At 36.0% G+C, this 21,272-nt stretch overlaps 1 protein-coding gene across 2 annotated transcripts in view; it reads left to right on the top strand.

Moving 5' to 3' along the window:
- Positions 1–21,272, top strand: part of PIGN (phosphatidylinositol glycan anchor biosynthesis class N) — a 229,230-nt gene that overhangs the window by 70,983 nt on the left and 136,975 nt on the right. For both annotated transcript variants that reach the window (XM_020995757.2, XM_078153336.1), the window contains exons 6-9: positions 207–331; positions 6,248–6,378; positions 9,174–9,290; positions 16,837–16,877. In XM_020995757.2, coding sequence (XP_020851416.1) covers positions 207–331; positions 6,248–6,378; positions 9,174–9,290; positions 16,837–16,877 — 414 coding nt within the window. The remainder of the gene's footprint in view (positions 1–206; positions 332–6,247; positions 6,379–9,173; positions 9,291–16,836; positions 16,878–21,272) is intronic.

Genomic DNA, 21,272 nt, shown 5'->3' with positions numbered 1-21,272 from the left:
TGAAGATTTGAAATGGGAAGAAGAATAGTTAGGAGAAAGATTGTTTTACTTAAAAAAAAAAGATAAATGCTACGATTTAATTTTTCGGTTGACTGCCCTCTTTATGAACAGATGTTCTAATTACGTTATTCACTTAAAATGCAAATAACAAAATAGTGATTGAATTTTCACAAAAGTTTTTCTTTAAACTTATTCATTCCGTATAGGATTTTTTCCAGTCTGCTAAGAGTAATCAGTCTTTGTTCTTAAAATTAAATGAAGAGAAAATTGTGCTGTTCTTGCATTTGCTGGGAATAGACACAAATGGGCACGCTCACCGACCATCATCAAGGTAATTTAAAAGCTGTATTTAATTTACTTTGACCATCTTAAAGGATACTGGCAACTTTTTTTTTTAAATGTGTAAATATTATATTGGGCAGGTAGGTGGTATAATGGATAGAGCACGGGGCCTGGAGTCAGAAAGATCTGGGTTCAAATCCTACCTCAGAAACTTACTAGCTGTGTGACCCTGGGCAAGTCACTAGCACAGTACCTGGCCCAAAGTAAGCGGTATATATTAACATGAGCTATTATTATTATTAGCTATTTGGAATAACAGTAAGCAAAAGTAATGTGCCGTATTTCACTTAGAATTATAGTCAGAAGACTTTGGTTGGAGACTTGGCTGTGATACTTGACCTTTAGGCTAAGCTAGTTTATCCTTATGAGTCTTGGTTTTTTTCACCTAGAAAACAGTAATTATAATAGCTGTCTTACCAACTTCATAGAGTTATGAAAAATCAAATGAGAAAATATATGCAGAAGGACTTTGTAAACTATAAAGCACTATATATTTAAGCTATATTACTCTTGTCAATGTTGAACAGTCTCTGGAGCTGTTTCAATTCCTCCTTCACACCAACGAGCTAGATCCCCAGGGAGTGGCTAGCTCAGGCTAACAGTAACTCTGAGGGAGTGGGGAGTCATTTCTTCATACTGTAGTTTATAGTGCATGCATCCATAGCACCCAGAATGTCATTGTAACCTGACTATAAATCATTTGCTTACCTTCCTCCATCCAGTGTATTCCCCTCATATTAATTGCCAGCTAATATTTCCCCAATAACATTTAACCATTTAAATTTAATTACTTTTTAAAAAGAGATATTTACTGAGAAGGTATTGCAAGAACTGAAGTACAGTGACCTGCCAAACTGGGAGCACATTCTCCTCTACCACCTTGGTCCCTGGTAAGAGTAGATTCAATCTTAAAGTGGTTATTGTAAAACACTCCTCCCAAAAGCCTGGCACATGCTCTTTCACAGATATGGACAGAATCCAGGGGAACGTGGACTTAAGCTTAGAATGCACAGTTTGCTAAAAAGGTAACTCACAGCTCCTGATTGGATGGAGTTCCCTTTCTCCCTTTGTGGAGTCCTCACGAAGTCCCCGTAGGTGCAATGTAGCTTTCTGCTGGGCTAATCAGAGAGTCCTGAAGTTGCCTTTCTTCAGGGTCTTCAGTCTACCCTTAATTCCCAGTGCAAACACTGCCATCAACCACTGCTGTCTGGGGACACTGCTAAGATGTTCATGAGAAGTCCACCATCTTCACTTCTTTAAAAGTTCATAAGGTCATTGTTGGAGGGAGGGAAGTGGGGGTAAATATAGAGAGTGGTTGGTGAGAGAGAGAGAGAGTGCCTCATTATTTCCCTCCTGTCAGTTTCTTGCCAGGATCGGCTGTGGAACTATTCTCTCTACTGGGCTGGCCAGACACTGGAATTGCTGTGTTTCCAAACTGGGTTGCCAAAAGCCAGAAAGCATGACTGAGTCTCTTCAGCTAATCCAATACTGTTTTTGTATAACATCATTTTATTTCATCTGCCCTCTGGTAGCTTTGACTCCTCAAAAAAAATTTAATTAAGAATTTATTGCACTTAGTGGAATGTCTTTGATTAATTGCCTTAATGATAAAGGTATCAGGGCTAGGAGAGATTGATTAATTAATTCATTCACTCCTAACATTTATGTGAACAATGATATTAACATAGCAAATAGCCTCACTACAGAAGTTCATGTAGTGTCTTATATGTAGTGTATGCTCCACAAACGTTTATGAATCTGATTTTATTTTGAAAAAATGAAATTATGAAATCTATGTCATCATACAAGCCACAGTTTTAAATGCTCAAATGTTTGTAATTTTATGTTATATGATGTTCTGCCTCAATGACTTTTTTATTCATACTCCTAAAATTCTTTTCTTTTCCTTCCTTCCACCTCCCCATTGACATCCTGTTACTTACTAAACTCTACTTCACATTCTACCTGCTCCATGAATTATTTCCTCAAAACCTTCCTAAATCTAGTTGGAAGTGATCTCACCTAATACCTTGTGTATAAAAAGATAGATAGATATTTTGATTAATTTTTTTCAATTATCAAATATTTTTTCTCCCTCCCACTCTTTCCCCCTCAGAAAAAAAGAAAAACAAGACCTGTGTAAACAAATATCTATAGTCAAGCAAAACAAATACCAATATTCACCTTGTCCAAAAATATTTGTACACAAATATTTGATGGATAAGTTGCAGGATCATATGATCAATTTCAATATAGTTCAGCAAACATTTGTAATTTAATTTTTTTATAAACACAACCAGTACAGTTCAAATGAAATGGGAAACAATCTTAAAAGCAAGTTTCTTTGATAAAGGTCTCCTATCCGAGATATAAAAGGAACTGATTCAAATTTATTAGAACAAGAACTATTCTCCAATAGATAAATGGTCAAAGCATGTAAATATTTGAATTTCAAAGGAAGCAATCCAAGTTTTCAACAATGATTTAAATCTCCAAGTAACTAATTGCAAATTAAAACAATGCTTAGGTTCCATCTCACTCCCGTCAGATTGGCCATAGTGACAAAAAAAAAATAATAATTCTAGGGAAGCTGTTGGGAATACACCAATGCACTGTTGGTGGAGCTGTGAATTGGTCTAATCTTTCTGGAAAAATATTTTGGAACTTTCCCCAAAAAGCCACTAAACTTTGGATCTAGCAATGCCCCCAAAGAGAGCAAAGAAAGAAAGAATGCATAAAATTATCTATAACAGCTCTTTTTGTAGTAGTAAAGAACTGGGAACTAAGGAGATGTCTTCTATTGAGGAATTGGCCAAAATAATTATTTTATATGAATGTAGTAGAATATTATTGAACCATGAGAAATGACGAAATGGACAGTTTTGGTGGAACCTTGGAAGACCTGCATGAATTGATACCAAGTGAAGTGAGGAGAACCAGGAGGAAAATTTTTACAACAATAACATTATAAAGAAAAATAATTTTGACTGCAGTGATCAACTACAATTCTAGGAGAATTATGGTAAAGTATGATAAAGCATGCTACCTGTCGCTTGACAGAGAAATGATGAATTTAAGACATACATTTTGGATATGGCCAATGTGGTAGTTTGTTTTGCTTGACTCTACAAGTTTTCTACAGAGGCTTTTGTTTCCTTTTTTTGGGTTTGTTTTCAGTAAAGAAGGAGGAGATAAGAAGAGGATAAGAATAGGGTAACTTAAAAAAGTGGGTCATTGAGATCTCTTTTTTTTTAAATATAGAGAACAGACAAGGAGGACAGCTCTAAAAGCTGCAGATTAAACCTATTATATATTTAAAAAGAAAAACAGCTACACACAATAAAGATCCATAGTTTCATATATAGTTTCTTTTTTCTATTCCTATATAAAAATATATATATACACATAACACACATATATGTGCATGTATAAAACTATACATGTTAATTTACAAATGGAAAGTCCCATTTTTTTATTAAATTAAGATGGAAAATAGTAGAAAAAAATAAACTTTTAACCTGGTTTCTATGGACTTTTAAAAATATGTAGTTTGATAACTGTATTCCAATATAAATGATTTCCTTTGTAATCCTATGTATTTTGTTCTATACATTTAAAAACATTATTCTGAGAATGGGTTCATAGACTTTATCTAAATGCCAAAGGGTCTATGACACACACACACAAAGATTAAATTTGGAGAAAGATAACTTTTAGCTAGAAGATCAGAGAAAGCATGACAAGGAAATGGCACCTGAGCTGAACTTTAAAGAAAGGACTCCAAAAACAGATGAGGTGGAACTTTACAAATGTGGAGAGTGGCCTGTATTAACTCAGAGGAAATAGGGTAGGAATTGTGAGTTTGCAGAACAAGTAGTAGTCTAGTTTTGCTAGTGTTCATGAGAAAAAACAATTTAAAATAAGGTTGGAAAAAAAATTAGTTTGGAGTTAGATTATAGATTGCTAGATTTTATTTTGTCTTATCAGCAATGACGTGGTCAGGTATGTAGCTTAGGAAAATCACTCTGGCAGCTTTTTAAAGGATGGATTGTAGTAGGAGAAATTGGAGGCAGGGAGACCAGTGAGGAAACTATTAAAGTAGTCTAGTTCTGGTAGTGTGAGTGGAGAGAAAAGAGTGAGTATATATCAGAAGTTTTGGAAATAGAATCAGAAGACATTGACAAAGACTTTCAAAAGTTACAGTATTTGAAACTGGGTAGTGTAAAATAATGGTAACAACAACAATAGAGAAATTGGGAGATTGGACTGGCTTAGGATAGAATATTAGTTCACTGAAAGAGAAAAAGAAGCAGCCACTAAGCATGTAGGAAAAAAAACCAAGGGAAGAGACAGTGTCTAGGAGGGTGGTCAATGCTGTCAAAAGCTGCATAAAAGTCAAAGTAGATGAGGACTGAGAAAAGGCTATCAAATTTAACAAGAGCCTACAGGCCTTTTGAGAAAACAATTTCAGTAGAGTGGTGGGATGGATAAGAAGATTGTGAACCAAGCAAAGAACTCAGTGGAAAAAGGAGGTAAAATGACATGATGACCAGTTAACCAAAGTAAAAAGAGGTGAGAGAGATGGATGAAATGAACTTTTGTTTGTTTTTTTGTTTTTTAAGCAATTGGGGTTAAGTGACTTGCCCAAGGTCACACAGCTAATAAGTCAGTTGTTTGGTCTGAGGCTGGATTTGAACTCAGGTTCACCTGACTTCAGGGCTGGTGCTCTATCCATTGCACCACCTAGTGAAATGAACTTTTAAGGACAGATTATTAAGTGATGATGGCAGAGGAAAAGTCTAGAAATTGCAGGCAGGAGAAAGGACTCTGTCAACTACTCTTGGTCCTATGTGTTGGGCAGTGTGGTGGGAGATGAGAAAGACAGAACCAACAGCCTTGGAGTACCCACTCCAAGCAGGCAAGGTAACAAATGATAAGACATCTTTATTGGGCATCAGAAGATGTCATCAGATGTGGGATGAAGAAGAGTTATCAATATAGTAGGGTTCCAGAGAACAATGCAAGGGGAATCGGCCACAGAATCAGAGTGTAAAGATGAAGACTGACATATTGAGACTCATTGCTGTGGGTGCTCCCTCCGGTGGCAGATTGAAGTCCCATCCTTCCTGCACTTATCATCCTATTTGATCTTTGCCCATATTCTGCCCTCACATTCCTCACAGTTGACTTATGCAATGTTCTGGAGCTTTCTCCTAATTCTTTTAATATCTCATTGATACTAATATGTGACTGGATTGCCCCCTCATATTTCATTCTCAAACAGAAAATGTTTTCTAAATTTATCCTTAATTTTGAATGTTTTATTTTTCTTTTGTCTTGGGTTAAATTGACCTTTACCTTGACTCTAAATATCATTGGTGAAATAAATTCATTGTCTTTTAATTTAAATTATACATGACAAATTTCCTACAAAGAGGATATTGCTAGCCTTGAACCTGTCCTGTTTATGTGTATAGAAGTGTTACATTGAATCAGAAATCCTTAATTTTGAGAGGATAAATGTTTTGCAAGACTTTTGTTCTTGGTGGTATGACAAAAACATTCAGTATGTGATGTAGAATAAGAATTGTGAATTTCAGTTTTTAGACAGCTACAATTAAAAGGCTCCATCTTTCCCTGGAGAGTTGAGAATAAAGGGAGTTCAGAAATAGGTTTGTGTTAATTAGGAGGCTTCTTTAGCCTGTATCCAAACCTTTGTAGTTCTTCTGTTCTTCAAGGGAGAAAAAAATATCCAGCTATTTCAGTAATCACATTAGAGTATATGGGTATGAGTATTTCAAGAAACACTGGTTATTTAAAAGTGTAACAACTTCATGCCAAACCAAACAAATATTGGTTTTCCTTAAGATAACTTGTAACTACATTCTTTTCTACTACTTCACAGGGAATACAAGGACAATATAAGAAAAGTTGATGATGGAGTGAAGGAAATAGTGTCCCTTCTGGAGGATTTTTATGAAAATGATGAGAAAACAGCCTTTGTCATTACTTCTGATCATGGAATGACAGACTGGGGTTAGTCATCTTAAATTCTAAATATTTCCAATGAACAGAGGGCTTGAGGGGTATTTTCTGTAGTTTACAAAGGTCTGGTTACTTAGACTATGGCAATATTTCAGAATCCACTTTAATCCCCAAGTATTTGAGTGGTGGTTTCTTCAAGTTAAACAGCTTTCATTGTAAAACTGAGAGGGAGTGGCTTGTGTCATTCTTGTATAACTTGTTTCTTGCTTGGCAGAAATAATGTGGGAGCTAAATAGCTTTCTTTTGTGAAGTAATAAAAAGTTTTGGGAAATCAGAGAACATAGGACTACTATTTTGATGAATTTGGTGATACACTTCATTGTATAGTTGAATTAAAGTCTTGTCTAAGTCCATCCCATTTCTTTGTAATTTCAGTTAAGTTCATCAATTCACAGACAAAGTTCCTTATATAAGGAAAGCACGGTCTTCAGGAATGTGGGGGATTACAAAGAAGGAGTTAGAGAATATAGTACTATCATAGGTACCCTCAAAAAATTTTGGACTGGAAAATGGAAAATAGTAAGTAAAGTACTTTTTCATTAGCGTTAGACCCAAGTTTGCAGACCCAAGTTTGATGCTGCTGCCACTGCCCTATCTCAGTATCAGATATTAGAAAAAAGTAGAAAATAGTAATATTTATGAGAGGGTAAAGATAGCTGCGGAAAAAATAGGAGAAGGAATATAGTTGTAGGTATAGGGAATAACCCTTTTCTTTAAAGAATTAATATCAGTACCATACCAATCAAACTAACAAAAAGTTGTTTTATAGAACTAGAAAAAATAAAAACAAGATTCATTTGGAAGAACAAAAAGTCCAGAATATCAAGGGAACTAATGAAAAGAAATGCTAGGGAAGGTGGCTAGCCATACCAGATCTTAAATTGTATTATAGAGCAGCAATCATCAAAACTACTTGGTACTGGCTAAGAAGTAGAGTCGTGGATCAGTGGAATAGGTTAGGTACACAAGATACAGTAGCCAATGACTATAGTAATCTACTGTTTGATAAACCCAAAGACCCCAGCTTCTGGGGTAAGAACTCACTATTTGACAAAAACTGCTGGGAAAACTGGAAAATAGTATAGCAGAAACTGGGCATAGACCAATATCTTACACTATGTGCCAAAATAAAATCAAAATGAGTACATGATTTAGATATAAAGGCTGATATCATAAGCAAACTGGGAGAGCAAGGAATAGTTTACCTGTCAGATTTTTGGAGACTGGAAGAATTTATGACTAAACAAGAGATAAAGAACATTATGAAATGCAAAATGGATGAGTCTGATTACATTAAATTGAAAAGATTTTGCACAAACAAAGCCAATGCAACCAAGATGAGGAGGGAAGCAGAAAACTGGAAAGAATTTTTTACAACCAGTGTCTCTGATAAAGGCCTCATATCTAAAATATATAGAAAACTGAATCTTATAAGAATACAAGTCATTCCCCAATTGATAAATGGTCAAAGGATGTGAATAGGCAGTTTCCAGATGAAGAAATTAAAGCTATCCTATAATCATGTGAAAAAATACTCTAAATCACTATTGATTAGAGAAATGTAAATCAAAACAACTCTGAGGTACCACATCACACCTATAAGATTGGCTAACATGACAAAACGAAAATTATAAATGCTGGAGAAGATGTAGGAAAATTGAAACACTAATGCTTTGTTGGTAGAGTTGTGAACTGACCCAACCATTCTGGAGAGCAATTTGAAACTATGCCCAAAGGGCTATTGTGCATACCCTTTGACCCAGCAATAGCACTTCTAGGGCTGTATCCCAAGACACCATACAAATGGGAAGAGGACCCACATGTACAAAAATATTTATAGCAGCTCTTTTTGTGGTGGCCAAGAATTGGAAATTGAGGGGATGCCCATCAGTTGGGGAAAGGCGGACAAGTTGTGGCATATGAATGTAATGGAATACTATCATGCTATAAGAAATGATGAGCAGATGGACTTCAGAAAAACCTACAAGGATTTATATGAACTGATGCGGAGTGAAGTGAGCAGAACCAGGAGAACATGGTACATGGTAACAGCCACACTGTACGATAACTTTGATAGACTTAGCTCTTCTCAGCAATACAAGGATCTAAGACAACTCTAAAAGACTCATGATGGAAAATGCTGTCCACATCCAGAGAAAGAACTATGGAGTCTGGATGCAGATCAAAGCATACTATTTGCTCGCTCTCTCTCTCTCTCTCTCTCTTTTTTGTTTTGTTTCTTCTTTCTCATGGTTCCTCCCCTTCATTCTAATTGTTCTTTACAACATAAGTAATATTAAAATATGTTTAATAAGAATGTATATGTAGAGCCTATATCAAATTGCATGCCATCTTGGGGAGGGAGGCAGAGAAAATTTAAAACTCAAAAGCTTGTGGAAGTGAATGTTGAAAACTAAAAATAAATAAATTAATTTAAAAATAAAAAAAGAATTAATATAAATAAAATTCTGTTTCTGCAAACTAATTCAATAAAATTTTGATGCCAGGTACCAAGAATCAGTCTTGACAAGAGAATGAATGAGTGAATGAAAAAGTACTTAGTATATGGCAATCACTATGCTAGGATGGCATTTCTTTTTGGAGGTAGAGGGTAGAGAAAAATGATTTTTTATCAGATTTTTTTAGCCTATTCCATAAAAATAAATGTAAGGATGTCAGTGAAAATTTTAGACAATCTGTTTGAATTTCTTATGAAAAGTAAGTGAGCGTTTCTCACAAATTGATATCTCTGTAGGGTGTTACATTTTGCCTTTTAATTTTCCTAGGATCCCATGGTGCTGGCCATGCCTCAGAGACTTTAACACCTTTGGTCTCTTGGGGAGCTGGAATCCGTTATCCACAGCAGGTGTCAACCCAACTCTTTGAGGATGAATTTTTGAAAGGTATGAAAATACCTCCTTAGCAGATTTTAAAACAGCGTGATTTTAAAATAAAATTTCAGAAAAAATTTAGGCTTAATGAATTATACTTTCATTCAAGTTGTAGTTGCAGATCCCCTATTTTTAATTTAAATGTTCAATAACCACATCCATTACTTTTATATTGTTTATATTCCTTGATTTGTTATGTAATGAGGCATGTGAAATTCCGACACAAAGTTCCAGGTATTAAAAATCATTTTGTTAATTAGGCTGGCCAATAATCAATAAAGTGATGGTCAGTGGTGTCTCTCAATAACCAAAGATGAAAAGGGAATCTCTGAGCCACCTTAAATACCCACCTTAAATGTCTTCCTGACAGCACATTACTGGGACCTCCCCTGACAAGAAAAAGGCAACTCTAATTGGTAAACACTTAATGAGATGGTTGGCTAAGAATCTTCGGCCTCAGAGTCCCCCCCCCCCCATTACTTCATTGTCAAAGCAGGGAAGTCAGTTGAAGAATGAGGCTTGGGCATGAGATTTAGTAGCCTCCATGGACCTGACAAGTAAAATCTTTCTGGATCAGGATCTCTCTGGCTTTATTTCTCCTTCATGACCTAGGCTGCCCCAAACTTCAATGAAGGGACAAGGGTCACAGAAATGGCTCTTGGCAACTGGTTAGCAAGAACCAGCTCAGTTTAACTTGTGTTTATGGGATTAAACAGAGAGTCCCAGAGCAGGTCTTAGGAGGGTCTGTTGTGTAACCATATTCCTCACTCAGTTTCTGAAAGAAACGTTTTTTTTCCTATGTGAGCTAAGTGAGGATTTTAAACAGATAAAGGAATATTACAAATTAAAATTAATAATCAAATGATATGACATTAAAATTAATTTTCCTTAGTAATAAGCATCCTGTTTGAAAAGTTTAAACCTAAACAATTTTGCATTGAATAGTAACAAAGTATATTGTGAGTCAAAACAAGTCTTTCCCAATTTAAGGAAAAGATCAGCATAACAGAAAGAAGTTTAAGTTTTATTTCTGATATAGCATTTTAAAAGATTCTGATGTGCTGTCTGTATATTCTCAGTTGAGGGGAGAAGGTGAAAATATTAGCAACCATGGGGGAAAGTGAAAGGAGGGGGAGAATGAATGTATGAGAAAGGTAGCTTTCTCTGATAGAGGCCTATTTATTTTATGAGAGTGAAAGAGCCCAAAATTCAACTTACTTTTTGGTTTTATTTTATAGCCCAGCATAGTAACGTCTCCCTGAAATACCTTGTTAAAAGTTAAGAGTTCAGGGGCAGCTAGGTGACGCAGTGGATAGAGAACTGGCCCTGAGTTCAAATCTGGCCTCAGACCAAACACTTGACACTTACTAGCTGTGTGACCCTGGGCAAGTCACTTAACCCCAATTGCCTAAACAAAAAAAGAAAAAAAAAGTTAAGAGTTCAAAGTAAAAAACAAACAAAAATATTTCCCTAATTAATTTTTTGTTTCTTTCCCTTGATGTGTTTATTAAATAAACACTTGTTTTATCTTGGATTTTGGTTATCCCTTCAGTATCAAATCAGCTAATTAAAGTCTCCCCTGGATTGTTCATTTCAATTGATTAGTCTTTCTAAAAAGTTTTCAATACATAATATCCTTGCTCAAAAGCCTTCAGTGATTCTAAGTTGCTTTAGATTAAAATGTAAACTCCTTAGTCTGTGTTCCATTATCTATCTCAAACCTGCCATTCCAACCTTATTTCCCATTATTCCTTAATGTGAGCCTGTACTCTAGCCACCCAGTGGAGCTGGAATGGCATTCCTCATTGGTACAATTGTTTCAGTAGTATCTGACTCTTTGTGACCCCATTTTGGGGTTTGCTTGGCAAAGATACTGGAGTGGTTTGCTTTTTCCTTCTCTAGCTCGTTTTACAAATGAGGAAACTGAGGCAAACAGGGTTGAGTGACTTGCCCAGGGTCACACAGCTAATACGTGTTTCAGGCCAGATTTGAACTCAGAAAGAGCAGTCTTCCTGACTCTAGACCTGGTCCTTCATCCACTGTACTGCTTATTCAACTCTAACCCATCCTTCAAGATCAAGGTTAAATCCCAGTTCTTTGATGATGAATATAACCAACAGTGATATTGTCCTCTTTTAAACTCCCATGGCAATACTGCTTACTTATTTGGCATGTTGACTGCTTTGTATTGTTTTCTGATTTTTAATGTGTGTGTGTATTTGACCAGAGAGGTAATGGGGACCCGATTGATGCTTTGGAGTAGGTCAGTGTCGATTGAAAAAAAGCAAGCTATGAATGTTCATAATGAATCTTTTAAGAAGAGCAGCATGAAAAAGTAACAGATAATTTCTTTGACCAAGCCCAATTAAGCAAAATTTTAGAATTTTTTATAATATTTAATCTTTTAAGTGAAAATATTATTTCTCAGATCTTTATGTAGGTCTAATGGCTAATAGGAAGGATGATGCATTCAAAACTGTTGCATGATGTCTTCACTATAGAGAGCATTTCTGGCATCCCAGACAGAATGCTTGTCAGTCCCCATTTCCACCTGCTAGATTCTTCCCCATCATTGAAGTCATCTTTTAAAGTTTACTTACCCCTGCTCATCATGGAAAAACAAACTCTCCTTTTGAATATTTAGTGATTTTTGTATGCTCTTATATATCCTGCTGTATATTATATTTATTTATGGACATGATGGCATAGAACTTATAGAATTTTACAGGCAGAAGGAATCTTTGAGGAATCTAGACACAGCCAGTCATTTTATTGTTGAGAAAACAGAGGCCCAGAAAAGCCCAAGTAATTTGTTCATGGTCACACACATGGCAGAAATTATATTCCTGTATCTTACCCTAGAATTAAAGGGGAGCCAGGCTAAACTTTTGTGTAGCAGTGTAATATGGACAGACTTGCACTTTAGAAAATCACTTTGGCAGCTGCGTGGAGGAGGGATTGAAGAGAATTAGTAAACATATATGAAAAGCCTACTATATGCCAGCTACTCTGTTAAGCCCTGGAGATACAAAAAGAGGCAAAGGACAGTCTCTTTCCTCAAGGAGCTCACAATCTAATAAGGGAGACAACAAGCAAACAAATATGTTACTGTTTTTCAGTTGTTTTCCAATCATAGCCTACTCTTTGTGACCCTATTTGGGGTTTTCTTGGCAGGGATACTGGAGTGGTTTGCCATTTCTTTCTCCAGCTCGTTTTATAGATGGAGAAACTGAGGCAGACAAAGTTAAGTGACTTGCTTAGGGCCACACAGCTACTAAGTGTCTGAGGCCAGATTTGAACTCAGGAGTCTTCCTGACTCCAGGACCATCACTCCATCCACTGCCTATACACAAATATGTAAAAATAAGCTATGTACAGATTAAATAGGAAGTAATTAAGAGAGAGAAGGCAATAGACTTGAGAAGTTGGGAAAGTCTTCCTGTAGAAGATAAGTTTTTAATTGTGACTTAGAGGAAGCCAGGTAGGTCAGCAAGCAGAGATGAGGGAGGAGAACGTTCCAGACATGGGGGACACCCATAGAAAATCCCCAGAGCCAAGACATAAAGTGTCTTATTTGTGGAAAGTCAGAAGACAAATGTCACTGGGTCAAAGAATACTTAACAGGAAGAAAGGTATAAGAAGACTGGAAGACAGGATGGGGCTAGGTTATGAAGGGCTTTGAATGCCAAACAGAGGATTTTGTATTTGCTTCTGGAGGCAGTAGGGAGCCACTGGACCTTATTGAGTGGGGGGGAGGCTGGGGTGACATGATCAGACTGGTACTTTAGGAAAATCACTGTGGTAGCTTAATGGAGGATGGTCTGGACTGGAGAGAGATGAAGTAGGCAGACCCACCAGCAGGCTAGTTCAGTAATCAAGGTGTGAAATGATGAGGGCCTGCTCTAGAGTGGTGGTAGTATCAGAGGAGAGAAGGGAGCATGTTCATCAAGAGATGTTGCAGAGGTGAAATTGACAGGCCAACGCATTGGAATGTGGGAGGAGAGATAGTGAGGAGTCCAGGATGGCTCCTAGGTGGGGAGCCTCAGGGACTAGGAGAAAGATGTCCTCAGTAGTAATAGGAAAGGTAGAAGGTGGGAATGGTTTAGGGAGAAACATAAAGAGTTCAGTTTGGAACACGTTGAGTTTAAGAGAGAAAAGATTTGTGGCAGAGAGACTGATTAGGAAGCTATTGCTCTAGTCCAGACGAGTCATACTAACTATGATATTAGCCATACGAAGATGTATGAAAGAGATGGTGGGGGTGTTGAAAGATCGACATTTGCCAACTAGTTGAATTGTGGAGTGAGGAGTCAAAGAAAATGACAACCTCAAGAACCTGGGAGACTGAAGGATGGTGATGCCCCATATAAAAATAGGGAAATACAGAAGTGAGGCGGGTTTTGGGAGGGGAGATGATGAGTTCTGTTTGGGACATGTGGAGTTTGAGACATCTAGTTTGAAATGTCCAATTGTTAGTTAAAAGTGTCATATTACAATGGAGAGAGTACGGAGAATGAAGAGAAGAGGACCCAGTTCAGAGATTTGGGGAATAAATACCCGCAGTTAGGGGCTCTGATATAGATAATGAATCAGCCAAGGAGATGGCACTCAGAATTGTTCTGTGGATATTTTTGGACCTCAGTAAGTATTTCTTGAATGAATGAATGAATGAATGAATGAATGCTAGAAGAACTTTGACCAGACAGTGCTTTTGTAACCTATGCTTTCATTGGTCAAGGAAATTCCCTCCACTAATGCAGTATAGCAAGTTTTGGTCTTAGGAAGTTGCCTAGGGCACTGAGAGATGAAAGGAGTTGCCCAGGGTTACACAGCAGTATGTATCAGAAGTGAGACTTGAACCCAGGTTTTCCTGACTTTGAGGCCATCTCTCTTGTCTAATGTCATAATGTGTATATGAGATTAAGTATTAGCACACATTTTCTTTAATTTCTAACCACTGAACTTTTGAAGAATCATTATTGAAAGTTTTAATTATGTTTTTCTTCATAACTAAAATAGGGATTATATATTATAGAAATGGGAATGAGCATTCTTTATTCATCAGATGACTACATTTTTGTTATAAGACTAGAAATATTTAAATAGACCAGCTATAATTTGAATATTCTTTACATTATCAAAAAGAGTTCAGCTTTTTGGACACTTTTCGTTATCTGTACCCAATATTCTTGAGATAGTAGAACAAAGAATATTTTTCATAAAGATATTCTCAACTTTACAGGAAATTTCTGAGCGCAAAAGGGTGTTAGATCTCATTTCCTATTACATGCTAGGGGCTTAATTCTTAAACTTAGAAATACTTCTTTTGTTATAGTTACCTCTTTGGGTGACTTTTATTATGAATGTACAGGTTTAGCTATACTGGAGTTGAAGAGTAAAATTTTCTGTAATAATAACCTAAAATATTATTTGAAAACTACTAGAGAACGTGAACTGTGCATTGAGGTAGTGTATTATCTGCAGACAACTCTAAGCAAGTAAAAGAAAATAAGAAATAAAACTACCATAGAATCAGGCATATGGAGTGTAGAGTGTAACTATGAGATTAGCTTGAAGGTCAAGGTTAACATTGTGCTTTATCTCCGTAGAGTCAATAATTTATGGAGTAGCAACTTGTCTTAAGTTTTTTGGCAGCTTCTATTATTGCTTCTCCATAACCTTTTTATGTATATACTTCTCTGTTCTCTATTCTTGGCTTTTTCACTGTGTTTACATATTAAAATATTTATCTGAAAGTAGCGTACATTTTAAAAACTCAATGAGCAACAACCACAACCACCAAAAATCTCTTTGAGAAAAAATATGAAAAAACAGCTGGTACAAGGAGATGGATTGAGTTCTGTTTCTTGTATTCCAAAATAGTAAATGTATACATATATGCATATATGTATCTATGTATTTCACATCCCCCTCTTTTTGTTTTATTCATTCATTATGCAAACATTTATGAAGCACCTAATATATTTAAAACACTTTTTTGGCACTGGACATACAAAGATAAAAATGACGCAATCGCTGCAGTCAAAGAGCTTGCATTCTCCTGTAGAGGATATAACAAGAACCCAGAGAGGTAAAATACAAGATGAAGGGACCAATTCAAAGGAGATATTTACAAGTTTTGCATTACTTACTTTTCTGTGAACAACAGAATAGAACATGACAAAAAGTAAAATGAAATGACACCAAAAATGTAGCTTGTAGTCAAACTCCAGAGGGTCTTCAGTGCCAAGTTACATAGTTAGTGTTTTATCATAGGCAACTGGGAACCTACTCTTTTTGAAGTAAGAAAGTGTTGTAGGATGCATGAGGAAGATTACTGGGGCTGCTGTGTGGTGGATGCACTTTGGAGAGGGAAAGAGACTGAGAGTAGGAAGACCAGTTAGAATCTTATTATAATACTTCTGGTGAGAAATAATAAGGACCTGAACCAGGATGATGATGGAATTGTGAATATGTACAAAAGTATGTAGCGGATATTTTGGAAATAGAATCACTAGCAATTAATTCAGTGTCTGGGGTGAGGGGGTAGATAGAGCAGTGTTTGGAGGAGGATATGTTAGAGTACAGGAAAATTTTAAGGACAAGGGAAATCTGAGCCTATTTGTAGGGAAGAAATGAGTAGGGAAAGAAACCAAAAGGAGTTACAGATGAGATGATTAATGAGGCAGCCTTCTGAAGGAGATAGGAGGAAGTAAGATCCAGGACAGTGTGGGCCAGGGTTATCTTTGACAGTAAGGACCAACTCATTCTCTGAGACAAAAGCGGACAGGTGAAGGGACAGAGTTTTGAAATATGGTGAAAGGTAGGTGAAAAGATCATGACCAGTGTTTCAATCTTTAGTAGGAGGCTAGATCATCTGCTAAGTGAGAGAGGAATGGTGTGCAAAGAGATTTGGAGTAACCTCTGTAAAGAGTTCCTTTTGATTAGATAAAAAGCTTATGTACTTAGTAGCGTGATGATCCAGTTGAGGTTAGACAGTAGGAATTTGTATTCAGTCAATACAGTTTCATTGCCTTTCCTTTTTGAGATTTGGAGTAGAGAAAACAGATGATGGGCTACAATGCAGAGCTGCATATTGGTAGAAGAAGGACAGGGTGAGGTGAGGGAAAGGGGAGTTTCTGTATTCCAACTTGGATTACAAAAGAGATTCACCAGCAGAAAAATTAGCCCTATGTTTTCCATTAAATTTTTCTTTTTGTTTGTTCAGTAATTTTCAATCTTATTGACTCTTTGTGACCCTATTGGAGATGTTCTTGATAAAGATACTGGAGTGGTGTGCCATTTCTTCTCCAGCTCATTTTATAGATGAGGAAACTGAGGCATGCAGGGTTAAGTGATGTACCCAGAATCATACAGCTACTAGGTGTCTGAGGCCAGATCTGATTCAGGAAGTAGAGTCTTTCCTGACAGCAGCCCCAGCACTTTATCTACTGTGTCATCTACCTGTCCCTTTCCATTAAATACTGACAGCTTATTGGAAAAATATATATTACTCTTTTAAAATGTTCCTGCTTTTTTATCCTGTTGTGTCTTTCAGAATGGCAACTAGAGAACTGGAAGAGGCAAGATGTCAATCAGGTATTAAATGTGCATAAAATAATCATTAATTTCTTCCTTTTCAGCTTTTTATAGAAGATAAATTTAGATGAATTCTAAGAAGTAGTATGATAAGAAATGGCGTTCTCTCTCTCTCTCTCTCTCTCTCTCTCTCTCTCTCTCTCTCTCTCTCTCTCTCTCTCTCTCTCTCTCTCTCTCTCTTTCTCTGTCTTTTTTTTTTTTGGTCTTAAACAATAAGTGAAATTGCCATAGAAGTCAATGAAATGTTTAATGCAGACCTGGCAGGTTTGTATTTTGGTCCAATTAAATGTCTTTCTGTATAGTAAAACTTTTTCAAATGTACCTAATAGCAAAATCTCACCTTGAATCATGCTTGAATGTAGGGAAATGATGTATATCCAAATTTATTTATATTTATTATCTGAATTGTCTTGCTATAGCTGAACAGCTCACTTAGATGGTCTACTATGGTTTTTATTCCTGTATGAGCCATTTAAATTTGCTTTATTCTGTGGTCATTGATTGTTTCTTTAAACTTTCTTGAAGCTGCCTTACAAATGTAATTGGTCAGATGGGGAGCTAGGCAAATTACTGTGGATGACTCAACCCAAATCCATCCTCAGGAAAAGAAAAACAACCAACTCAAAGCATGTCATTTATGTCTATGAGGCATAGCATAAGGGGTGTGTGTGTGTGTGTGTGTGTGTGTGAGAAGTATAGTACCTCAATAACCTCTTTATGTCTTGTAGTCTATTATATTGTTTCCTTCTCTAAAAATTGCTTTGCTGTCATCATATTCTGTGCTATTCTTACATTGTGGTACCTTACTATGGAAATTGTTTTAAGAAAAAATATTGAATTATCATTTGTCTATTGTCAGTAGACTATAGTCTAGTAGTCACATAGAAAGTAGACCATTCTAATCATGGAGTAAATGATTATTTAAGCATCAGTCTCTTTGGTTTGCATATGTACTAAATTTTTTTTTATTAGTGTCTTTATGGCTTTATTTTCCTATAAATTAAAGATATCTCAAGCCAGTTTCCTACTAAACTTTCTGAAAGCCTTTGAGAATGACTTATTTTTTGCATGCTAAAAATACATATACTATAAAACAATACTTAGTTCTAGGATGAAAGTAATACTTTACAGGAATTTTAGATAAGAGTATGGCATAGTAGAAAGAGTGTTGAATTTGGAGTCAAAGGGCTTGGACCAGTGTGTAGGTTTTGCCTCTTACTAACTGTGTGAACTTACTTGGGTAAGTCATTTAATCTCTCTGGGCCTCAGTTTCCTCATCTGTAAAATGAGAGTGTTAGACTAGATGATCTCTAACATCCTTTTCCAGCCTTGAATTTATGGATCTGTGTTAAGTAATATAACTGGATCTTTTCACTATTCATTTTGGATAAATTTAGAATTTTATGATATGTTTTTTTCTCTTCAATTCTCAACTTGACATTCTCATAGATGAATGTTAAGTACAAGTCAAATACAAGAGGGAAAGGACTAGAACAAGTAAAATGGTTGTCTTTTTCCATTTTTTTGAAGACAGATCTGTGTACAGTAGCTATCAGGAGACTTTTTGTCTATCATGTCATTTGTGAGTTTATATCTTAGGAATATCTTAGCCTTATTAATTTCATTTCTCTAGCATATTGGCAGAGTATGTTATTCTTTGCCAATCAGTTAGTGATCAGTATTTGTTAAGTGCCTCTGTTAGATGCTGTGCTAGACCCTGGAGATACAAAGAAAAATGAAACATTCCTTGCCCTCAAGGAAGTTATATTCTGTAAGGTACAGATAGCCTCCAATTTATACAAATATAATTATAAATTTGCAAAAGTATCTTCTTTGTCTTAAATTTTCTAATAAAATTATTCTGAATTTATAAAATTTGTAGCTCCATCTTACCACTATTATGGTTAATTCTAAGAGCACTAACCAGAGGTGGAGATGCTACTGAGTTTGCTCAGGATTTTCGCAGTTGAGGAAAAACCTGACCTCGGAATTTTCATGGTAATACAAAATATCACTGGTATCAGGATACTGTTGGCACATGTGCTCCAATTTACTTGGAATATAGTGCTGGCAGAGAAGAGTTCACTTCTAACACTCCCTAAAGCAAGTTGATATTGATGGGTCTGTTTTAACTATTGCTACTACCATCATGGCCATAACTTAAATTGGAGCTGACGATACCTTATGACTGAGTTTTATTTTGCAGGATTACACTTAATAAGTTATGTGCTGTGCCATCAAAGCCTCCTTTACTTTTCTAGCTGTATTCCCTAAAGATGGCTACCATCTTAATATTAAAAAAAAAGTTTTAGCTTAGTCTGTTGGGTGTTTTCTTCTCTTTCTGAACAAATATAATAATATATCACATATACATCTGCTTTTGCAGTTGACAAAGTATTTTTCTGAGAGCAACTCTTTTTGACACTTGTATCTATGTAGGATTATCTTTATTTATTTAGGCAATTGGGGTTAAGTGACTTGCCCAGGGTCACACAGCTAGTAAGTGTCAAGTGTCTGGTCTGAGGCCAGATTTGAACTCAGGTCCTCCTTGATTTCAGGGCCGGTGCTCTATCCACTGCGCCACCTATCTGCCCCATAATTATCTGTAGTATAAATATGGAAGTAGTTTTGTTAATACAATTATTATTTCCCCCACTTTATGGATGAGAATACTGAGAAAGATAGTTTTATATCTTCTTCAGATTTGTACAGTGTTAGTCACTGAATTTCTGCATATATTTTGAAAGCTAAGATATGCGATGTTTTCTTGTTATAGCTGATAAAATTAGGTGTAGAACTGATATTTGACATATTAGGTTTGGGGAAAGTGGGTAGGCTTTCAGAGTTAATTTCACTTGCTTGCTATAGGAGAAAATGATATGATAGACTAGCCAGTTTTTTGGGAGCATATTTTTGCTTTGGGTTTTGACTTTGGAATTTGGGGACTTAATATAGCACAGCAAATGGGCTAGTCTGATATTAGGCTCCTGATCTTAGATCTTAGGCTTCTCCTTCTTAAAAAATCAAAAGTTTTTTTTTATCTTACATATAATTGATCATACTATACATATACTTTAAAAGGATTGCTCTGAGCAGCAAAAAATATTTTAGATATATTTATAAACTCTGATAGTGGTTAATAGGTTATAATTATTTCTTGTTTTTTTTTTAATTTTTACTTTTTTTTAGAATAGGGCTTAATAGCTGCATGATATCTTTCAACCACTTCTTCCATGCAGTTCATCATTTGTAACTTGCTACCATCTATGTATGTCTGCCAATTTTCTCTTGATTCTATTTCATTTATCCATGATTGTAATTCTTAGAAGATTATGTTGTTCCATGATTCACAGCCAGATAGCATCACAGTAGGAATGAATATTTTGACACCTTGGAGGATCTGCAATCTCATCTATGTAAGTATCCCAACAAATGGGGTGAAGGGCACCTCATCAGCATCTTTCAATATTATACAACTCTCGTCAGTATCCTAGGATTCCAGGATCATGAATGATGGGTTTAGAGTTAGAAGGGACCTTAGAGTCATAGAGTCCAACCTCCTCATTTTATAGAGTGGTAAACTGAGATGAAGATATGTTAAATGACTTGCCTAAGGTCACAGAGATAAAAGGCAGAGGTGGGCTTTGAACCGATGTCCTTTGACCACACAACCCATTGCTCTTTCCACTGTACCATGAGTACAGTCCTTTATAAGTGGCCACCTTTTATCCTGGAGGTCTTCCTTTAGCTCTTTTGACAGTTTGTGGTTACCAAGGAGCTGTTTATTAATTATCTCTCACTCTTGATACTTAATTGATCCACCTTAATTTCTGGTCATAAATCTTTTTGATCATCTCTTATGCCACATGTTCTGCAGAGTTCTTTATCATTAATATGTTGCAGCCTGTTCATACCTGTCAATATATCTCACCATTGCCTTTTGGATGGTAAACCAGTTTTAAGTTTTTAAATACTGTGGTGTTCCATGATTCGCAGCCATATAGTATCACAGAAAGGCTGTTAATGCTAAAAAGATGGGCCTTTGTTTCAGAGAGAAGCTTTAAAACCCAGTGCAGTTTTCTGAAGGTCAGTTCTTTGCCATATGAGGAGTCTGTCTAAGCTCCTTATACAGATGGACCAGCTCTATGTGTTGTCTGTCCAACTCACATCATAGTTTAGACAGTATATGTTTGCCACTCCCTTGGTTTTTCCCATGTAGTTGATTAGACTGAAGTATTTTTTTGATTATTGATTTTATATCAAAGGTATTCCAGTTTCCAGATTTTTATATAAGCAATGCAGTGTCATCTATAAATAAAGAGTTTATGGAGAACCTTATAGTATATAGGAAATTCCTCTTCTATTTGAACTTTAAAGTACAGACCTTCACAATGG

This window comes from Phascolarctos cinereus, unplaced genomic scaffold (genome assembly GCF_003287225.1).
Source record: "Phascolarctos cinereus isolate Bilbo 61053 unplaced genomic scaffold, phaCin_HiC Scaffold_4;HRSCAF=312, whole genome shotgun sequence".
NCBI lineage: Eukaryota > Metazoa > Chordata > Mammalia > Diprotodontia > Phascolarctidae > Phascolarctos > Phascolarctos cinereus.
This window is presented reverse-complemented; position numbering and strand designations above follow the sequence as displayed.